Source organism: Neolamprologus brichardi, chromosome 22 (assembly GCF_056152115.1).
Source record: "Neolamprologus brichardi isolate AB-2024 chromosome 22, ASM5615211v1, whole genome shotgun sequence".
NCBI lineage: Eukaryota > Metazoa > Chordata > Actinopteri > Cichliformes > Cichlidae > Neolamprologus > Neolamprologus brichardi.
Window position 1 is genome coordinate 16,104,430 of NC_142124.1, and position 9,262 is coordinate 16,113,691.

The 9,262-nt window shown below is 40.3% G+C and overlaps 1 protein-coding gene across 1 annotated transcript; it reads right to left on the minus strand.

The window, feature by feature from the left end:
- Positions 1-4,288: 4,288 nt before the first annotated feature.
- On the minus strand, positions 4,289-8,944 carry sf3b4 (splicing factor 3b, subunit 4). The gene is made up of 6 exons (XM_006787901.3): positions 8,835-8,944; positions 7,883-8,011; positions 7,255-7,797; positions 5,622-5,789; positions 5,205-5,363; positions 4,289-4,621 (listed from the first exon to the last, which is right to left on the minus strand). Exons 1-6 carry the CDS (start codon positions 8,866-8,868, stop codon positions 4,449-4,451), a joined length of 1,206 nt encoding a protein of 401 aa, XP_006787964.1. The 5' UTR covers positions 8,869-8,944; the 3' UTR covers positions 4,289-4,448.
- Between the last annotated feature and the right edge of the window lie 318 nt (positions 8,945-9,262).

Genomic DNA, 9,262 nt, shown 5'->3' on the forward strand with positions numbered 1-9,262 from the left:
TATCCCTGAGTGCATCAAGAACTGGGAAAACGAGACCTGAGCCTTCTCGATCAGCCTCCGAGGCTCAAAGAAAAACAGAAATGTGGTATGGACATAAGACATCTAAATGTTTCCATTTGCGTGGAAACGTGTGGGAACTACGTGAAAAGCGTGTTTTACAACGAAAAGAGGCGTCTGCTTTTGGTAATCAGCTCGTAACACCTCATTTAAGACAAATATTTTCAGGCAAACATCTGGTTAGAACACCTGCACCAATCATCTAAACGGGGGCGGGGGTAGAGAAGCATGCACAGCTGCAGTAAGCCCTGATTTAATTTTTTTTTCTTAAGGTATGCTTGTCCTTTACAGTTAAATACCTGTAAGCACAGCAAGACCTTACAGTACTTTTTGCAGTTCACATCCTCTCATCGTGGGTATGAATATCATAGTAATGCTGGGCTTTAAAGATTTCTTTGAAGTATTTGTTTTTAGGGTGTAATGATTCCACAGCACACATTTTTAATGACTTTAATAGACAAGAACTGGGTGCACAAAATTGAATTTATTTTGGATTTGTTCTAATCCACAGTGTCAGAAGTATCCATGCACAGTAAATTTCACTGAGTACATCTGACTCAAATTGAATAAAATTTTACTCTAAAAAAGACAGCATTTGGTCCCAGTCTAAATGGAGTAAAATTTACTCTTACTTAAAATTTACCCTTGATAATTTACTTGGTTTAGTTTAAAATAAAATAAAAACTCTACCCTAATTTTATTCTAAATAGTACAGAACTGTACTCTGAATGGTATTATACATAGAAAAAAAATTCACTTTATTTCACTATGTAACTGCATTATAATCATTCACTGCAAGGTTTTAAAGGTACAATAAATAAATCAGAAAAAAATATTTTTATTTTAACAGCCACCTTTATTATTCGGAGGAAACAGTATGGTACAATACAAAAACAACAAAAATCAAATGCTTTACAACAGAAAAGCTCTTTGACATAAATTACATGAGGTCCATCTCTTGTACACAGAATTTGAAAACCATTCAAATGCTCATTGAGACACGCTGTTTGCAGTGCAAACGTACTCAACAATAACCTCTCATTCTCCACAACAACTTGGTAGAGCTTGTGAAAAACTGGCATTTCAAAATGGACCTTTATACAAACAAATAAATCTGCATGATAAATTTCCATGGTGTTTTGCCCATCTAACATTTAACACCTTGGTGTTGATTGGTAGCTGAAGAGTCTCTGCTATCTCACAACCCCAGTCCAATGGATTTAAAGAAAGCATTTTACCTGGTCCAGTGATCAGCCTCTTGGGGTCAAATGTCTGCCAGCTGAAAGCAAAATGACTTTGATGTTTTATTGCCAATGTTTTGGTTACATTTTTGAAACTTCTCAATTGTTTTTTTTTTTAAAGAAGTTGTGTTTCGTTTCATAGCGCATGCACCAGCTATGCAAAAGTGGTCCTGTTTTGAGTATACATGTAGGATAATGCACAATGACATGATGCTTTGGTAGCAGCTTCTTGTGTGGAAACAAACGTTTGAATAACCTGTGGTGTTCGGCGATCAGGTGTTTCAAGAAAATACTGATGCCTTTTGATAACACTGGTGAAAATACAATATTCACTATTTGAAGCAACAGCAGTAGCAAATACCAGTGCTGACCATTTGGACAAACTATGTCTCTAAAGATGAGTGGTAGATTACGAAGTAAACACCAGGACTGGATGGGGTTTAACCCCAAGTCATTTGAGTCCTCTCCCAACATCACTGTAGGTGGTTTGTTGTTTTGTTCCATGTAGCTATAGTTAAAGCTCTTAATTCTCCTGCCCACTTCCTTTGATGTTGTATACTGATCATGTAACGTAATCAGTTTCATTTCATATTGTGCCACTCCCTCCAAGATATCATGCATAATATCAACAGAGAAATTTTCACATGTACTGAAATAATGCAGTGAGCTTAGAATGCAAGACTGTTTAACACCCATCACATAAGGAAGTCTCTACAAAACCAAATAGGCAGCGAAGACCAAGGCTGTCACCAGTAACTTGGACAAGGTCTATGTACTGGGTCATACGGGAGAACCTTAACTCCATCCCTCTCCGGGATTTTCATATCCTTCACAATTGGATCAAGTATCTTAGAGAAGCCATATGTTTGGGATGTTGAACTCCTTGGCAACTGTGAACATAATAAAATTGCAATATACATTTGAAATAAACACCAGAACAAGCAAAAAAAAGTGAAATTAAATAAACTGAACAAAATAAACCTAAACATTTGGTATAGCAGCTATTATAGCATCATCACCAAAGCTTGACTGATTCACACTACGAAACACGCTGAAAACATTGTTTTTTACTCACCGCAATCCAAAAACGATCAGTAGGTCAGTTGGCCCTCAAAACATATGTACTTCTGTTGTTCTCTGCACTTCATATGCACAGCTGGCATCCTTAATGATATGAAAAGGATATTTTTCAGTACAAATACTTACAAAATTGAACAAAAAACACAAGTATATTCCATGTGTGTACAAACTCGTGTTCTATTCTGATAATGTGAATGCATATAAAAAAAATAGTAAGGGCAAACTCAACGTTGCAGCAGTCGGAAGTTTGTATAATACTAATCTAATACACTAGGGGCTTAAGGAACGTCTAAAACTGCAACCATGTATACTTTACAATTCAGAGTAAAGCACGCATGCTTTCTAACTTAACAGGTGAAACATCCACAAACGTCAATCCACGATAAAACACAAATTTATAACAGAACATTACGTTAAAAAAAAGTCGATTTGCATGCCTCAATTTGGTGTAAAACACATGTGTTCACAGACCTTTTTGGATAAAACACTGCTGCACCGGATTTGTTAAAAACACACTAGCCTGGTCAATTATACTACCTAAAAGCAGCTATTGAGCAATGCTAAAAAAAAAAATTCTCCTGACTTTGCCCCTATATGTTACTTATTACGCCCTAAGTTTGTATTTTGTATGTATTGTCTGTATGGTCGACTAGGTCTGTCATCTCAGCTGCAGGCAACTGCAACTGACAAATAAAGCTTATCCGTATCCTTCATTTGGCAGAAACTAACCAACCTTTTCACAAACTCGCAAGCTGTAATGTTACTTACAAGCGTTACCTTTCAAATAAACAAAAAAAAATCCCATTTTATTCTAAATGAAATCATTATTAAGCACTTTACTCACTTACCTGGCTCACCGCTGACAGTTGTCTCTGTTCCACTGCGGGACAGCAGCAGAAAGGAAACTTAGGAAATGTTAGTGGACCTAGTCTCGCCATATTACTCCAAAAGAATTTCCTCCGTTTTTTTTTTTCTCTGTTCAACTCTAGTGGCCAATCGAAATGATTACAATCCAAAATGAGTAAAAATTATTCTTAGATGAAAACGTTAACCCTTGAAAAATCATTCTCGCCATTTTCCTGTGTACGTAATCCTCCACTAATGTTTAGTTAAGTGAGCCTTTGCAAATTGCAGTGTTTTTGGTAGCAATCAGCAATCTTCTGGAATAATTCTAGCTCGATATTTGATCATGCTTCTTGGCAGAATTGGTAGTTCATTTAAACTGGTAAGTTTCCTGGTACCGACCCAGCTTTAAATTGTAGCCCACAGGTTTGAGGTTAGCCTGCTTTATCCATTCAAATCCAGTTTTGATGTGCGTGGAATCATTGTCCTGTTGGAACACGTAACTGTGTACAAGTTAAAAAATCTAGGACTTGGTTTGAAGTAATACACCTTCTTCATTTTTCTATACACTTTGTGCAATGTACCAGTACCACTGCTAGCAAAACAGCCACACAGCATGATGCTACCACCACCATGCTTGACAGCTGGTGCTGTTGTTAGGTTCGAAATCCTCACCTTTACTCCTCAATTTGTGTCTCCTCTGATCATAAAACCTTCATCCAGGAGGAGTTTGGTTTATCCATGTGGGCAGCTGCAAATTTCATTCAAGCTTAAAGGACCCTCTCAGTGTATGTCTTCACTAGGCACAGTGACACTGTAGTTCCAGCAGTTTCCAGTTCCTCCAGCAGTCCTGGGTACACCCCCCGGACCTCCTCACATGCCCCCACAACAGCTCACCTAGGAGCAATAGTTTCAACAATTCTTCTATAAAATTTCTGAGCACACAGATGCTCCGAGTGGAATAAAACTATACTTTGAAAGCAACATCTGATCTGTGTCCCTTTTAGAGCCACAAGTCTGTTATTTGATGCTGTGTTTTGTTGTCAGAGTAAATAAAAACAGTAAAGAATTGTACTAAAAATTTTATTTGTTGTTCATCTGTACAATGACCAAAAAAAAACCAAAATACAAACAGGTGGTTAAATTACTCCCACGCTTACAAACTCGAGCAAGTCTAAGGATGCGTTTTTTAAAAAAGCAAAATGACAGACAGTTATCTAACAGGAATTACGATGGCATTGGTGCTCTCGGAGGAGCCCGTGGGGGGACACCTGGGGGCCTCGGTGGCATCGGAGGTCCTCTCTGGAAGCCAAAGGGAGGTGGTCGAGGAGGACCGGCACCATAGCCAGGTGGAGGCATGGGAGGAGGAGGCCCTCTCATGCCTGGAGGGACAGGAGGGCCTGGGAGAGAGAGAACAAGTGGTCACAGTCTGATAAAACCGCTGTAAAACGCTACCAAGAGCCAGGGTTCACACCAGAAACCTTCTTGCCGTGACGCAACAGTGCTAACCGCTGTCTTGCCATGCCGCCCAACATGATGTTACATCTTATTCAGTTTCCTTCCCATATCCTTTCTTATGAAAATGGCTTCCTGGGTATCAGAGCCCAGATTTTGTGTCACAGCTGCCTAGTGTAACAGCAATAATACATTTTTTTTTTAAGGCTTGGCTCACAAATTTTAGTAGGGTACCTTCACAGGCATCAGCATGAGTCAATGAACATTTGACTGCTTTCCAAATCATCTCACAGCCAAATGTTTATTTTATATGCTAGATGATCAATGTGTTTCATCAACAACAGCGCAACCTGAGCGCAAGACAGCAAAACCATTTTCAATGCATAATATCAGTTGTGTTACGGAGAGAACCCTTCAATGATTCTTTTTACAGGGAAATGTTGCTTTGAATGACTTTTCCTCTTATTTTGGTGCTCAGAGAAACTTTTATTAGACAACAAAGACTGAAGGAGATGCCACAGCGCCTACCTGTGGGAGGCCCATACGGCGCTCTGGGAGGCATGCCCATAGGTGGGGGTGGAGGCATGCTGGGGGGCGGCGGTGCCCGGGGGTTTGATCCTGGTGGAGCAGGAGGCGGAGGCACCATGCCAGGAGGAGCAGGAGGAGGCATGGGCATCTGAGGCATACCTGCATGGCAGCAACAAAGCAAGCTCAAGCTTAACATTTGTCCACATGGACCAAACTGGTAAGAGTGAAACTCCAGGTATATTTAAATACGCCAAACACAGGTAATATATAACTGATAACGTCATGCAGGCTCATATGTACAAGAATTACATAAAAAGCATGTAAATATACATATCTAAACTTTTACAACGTACTACTGCATTACTTTCCACAAGGAATGAATATAGAAACACATTGAAAGCATAAATGTAGCCTTACCTGGATGCATGCTGCCAGGAGGGAACGGTGGTGGTCCGGGTGGAGGTCCGCCACCACCCTGCGGGCCTGGTGTCACAGCTACTGGTGGTATAGCCATAGAAGGGGGCATTGATGGAGGTATCGATCCAGGTGGAGGAACAGGAGGGAAAGCACCAGGAGGTGGCATGCCTGCACGCAAACAGGTTGCATTTGCAAAGTGAGTCTCATATTTCACATTTGAGCAGAGCAATGTCACTTGTAATGATCTACCCATGGTAGCTAATGTAATATCTATGAAGAACTTCATTAAAGGACCAATTTGTCAGCTGTCATGTTCACTTTACTCCACACACTGATCAAGATTTGTTAGATTAAAAATAACCTCTTTATCACCTACTGATAAAAGAGGCATCATCCAGAGCAGCATCATCTTAATGCTCATGATGGAAACTCATCTACTCCCATGACAGCCTGTAATCTATAACAATTAATCACATGCTGCTGCTGTTTAGAGATTATCCCGAGAAGAACAAAAGGAAGCACAACAACATGACCGCATATCACCGACATATCACCTGCTAATTACTCAGAATTTATTACTTCTTAGAATAAAATGGTCACAATAACTGAGTGTACAGGAAGCATGAGCAGCAGGTATAACGTCCTGTCTATTTCCAAACAGGATCTGGTCAACAATTGGATTGTGTGTGTGCAAAAGAAGGCAAACTCACGCTTTCATAAATTAAGTTTAACTGATGCCGTTTGTACTTTAATCGATAGTTTAACAGAGTAATATAATTAACTGCCATGAATAACGAGCCCAAGATGGGGCTGGCTGTTGAACAGCAATTCTAAGATAATCATTCAAGTACTGCATCGTTAAATGGTAAATGGTAAATGGTAAATGGCCTGTATTTATATAGCGCCTTACTAGTCCCTAAGGGCCCCAAAGCGCTTTACATATCCAGTCATCCACCCATTCACACACACATTCACACACTGGTGATGGCAAGCTACATTGTAGCCACAGCCACCCTGGGGCGCACTGACAGAGGCGAGGCTGCCGGACACTGGCGCCACCAGGCCCTCTGACCACCACCAGTAGGCAACGGGTGAAGTGTCTTGCCCAAGGACACAACGACCGAGACTGTCCAAGCCGGGGCTCGAACCGGCAACCTTCCGATTACAAGGCGAACTCCCAACTCTTGAGCCACGATCGCCCCCTCGCAATCGTTCTCTTAGACAGACAAAACTATTTAAAATATATCATCACAGCCCACTGGACAAACTCTGTGTAATAGATACTGCTCTTTTTATTTAATGTCCAACCATTCAGATGTAAAGTAAACTACAGGAAGTTCCATGTGAGCATAATGTGAAAAGAGATTAAAACGCATGAGGAACAACTTTTATTCTTAGACCACTTCTGTTTGATTACTTCTTTTTCCTGCTCCTGGAAGTAGGTCAAGTTGTACCAGAAACCCAAATTCATCTTGTAAGCTAATCACTTAAAATCGACACCTATTAACTTCTTATTAACGGAAACAAGATTTTTCCACATTACCTGATGAACGGTGCCTGAAATGTTGTGTAACACCCCGCAGCAATGTTCAAATGCCCAAAATGCAATAAAACAACTTCCATTTGCTCTTACCCGGAATGGCCATTGCAGCTCCCAGCGTGGTCAGGACCGGCGTTGGAGCTGATGGCGGTGGAGGAGCATCTGCAAACAGCTGGTGAGGCCTGTCTGCCTGGGAGAGAGGATTCTGAGCGGCCAGGAGTCGCTCTGCGGCCGAGCCGTGACGCTCTCCTTTGGAATCTTTCTTGAAGGCATACGACACTGTGATGGGCCTGTTGCAGAGGTACTGGCCGTTCATGGCCTCAATGGCGGCATCGGATGCATCGAAGCTGGCAAAATTGATGAAAGCATAACCCTTAGAGTTGCCGGTGTCTGGGTCTCTCATGATCTTTGGCGTCTGGAGGATCACACCAAAGGCACTGAACGTGTCGTAGAGCAGTTTCTCATCAATCTCTGGGTCCAGGTTACCGATGAAGATGTTAGCACCGACATCCAGGTTTTTGTTGTGTGCAGAAGCTTTATTAACCCTGATCGGTTTGCCATAGAGCTTTATCATATTCATGATTTTGATGGCATAGTCGGCATCCTCTTCACTGAGGAACTCCACAAAGCCATAACCTGAGAAAGTAGCAAAAACTGTTAGCTGACCTTGTTTTTGGTGATCCTTCAAAACACGTACCAAAAGGGTGATCTGATTACTTACCTTGATGTTGGCCTGTGACTCTGTCTTTGGGCATGTGTGTGTTGACCACAGGACCAGCCTGCAGGAAAAGCTCCCATAGTAACGGCTCAGACACTTTCTCATCCAAACCACCAACATATACAGTGGCGTCTAAAACATGAAGAGAAAATAAACCTCATAATGATCAGTGCGTCACAATCTCTTTTTCAGTGGACACACGTGACATTAAAGTAAAAGTCGATGGAAATACTTCAAGAATAGAAATATAGCTAATATTTGGAAATAAATTAGTTAATCAGTGAGATCCAGTCGCTTGTGTCCTTTGGAAGGCCTGTTAATATAATTCAGACAGAAGATGTGTACAGATAACTATGCGTTGTGACCAGATAAACGATTTATAAATTATTTACTTGCTTCTTCTTAAAGTTCCTTTATTGCCTCTCACACTCTCCTCATATTTATTATACGTGTACAATATTTATTCAGGAAACTCGCGTGTTTACATCTAAAATACCGATATCTGTATACCCACATCAAGAAATAGCCCCCGTATAAAATCAGCAAGATACGAAACAAATAAGTTTAATATGTTTAACATGACCGCCGAGTCAAGCTACAAGCTATGTTGTTAGCTTCCTCGGCTACTTGTAGTTGTTGGTCAACTAGACGTTAAGTCTGCTGCTAATTTGTTTGGAAGAGTCGCACTTTAAAACAACCAAAAACCATCGCTGAACTGGCTTATATATAAGTAACAAGTAAAAGGATTAAAAAGTCTGTTTGCAAAGGAAAATCAGCAACATGCTAAGCTAGCGACAACTCAATGTTTCCATGTGATCTGCCATTTGTTTATCACAAACTGCTGCCTAAAGGAGGCAGTCGGTACGTAAAAATGAGCCGGTTCCGGTGAAATGTACCAGCACTTTTATGAATGAGAGGTGCAAAGAAACAAAACAGAGTTTAATGATGAGTTTACCTTGGTTTCTTTCTGAAATTGGTCCCGCTGCCATGTTGAATGACCAACGCAGGGGGAGCGCAGCACAATGAAACCCCGCCTCTTCCTATGTTGTGCACCGGAAGTACAAAACAAAAAATTTAAAGTTTTGTTAAAATAATTATATTTATATTTATATTTAAAGTTTTGTTAAAATAATTATTTCTGGTATGATATTAAATGTCGGATTTTAAAGAACATTATGTGAAAAACGAGTTCATTTCAGCTAGAATTGAATTTATTTATTTTTTCAATGCTTCTGGACACAATTTTCCAAACAAAAAAAAGAAAAATTCCAATAAACTTATTTTTATTTTATTTTAATTTAATTTAATAATAACAAACATAATTAATTTGTTTCACAAACACAGTCCAGGTACTGAGTAGCTTAGTTGTGGTTAGGTAGTCAG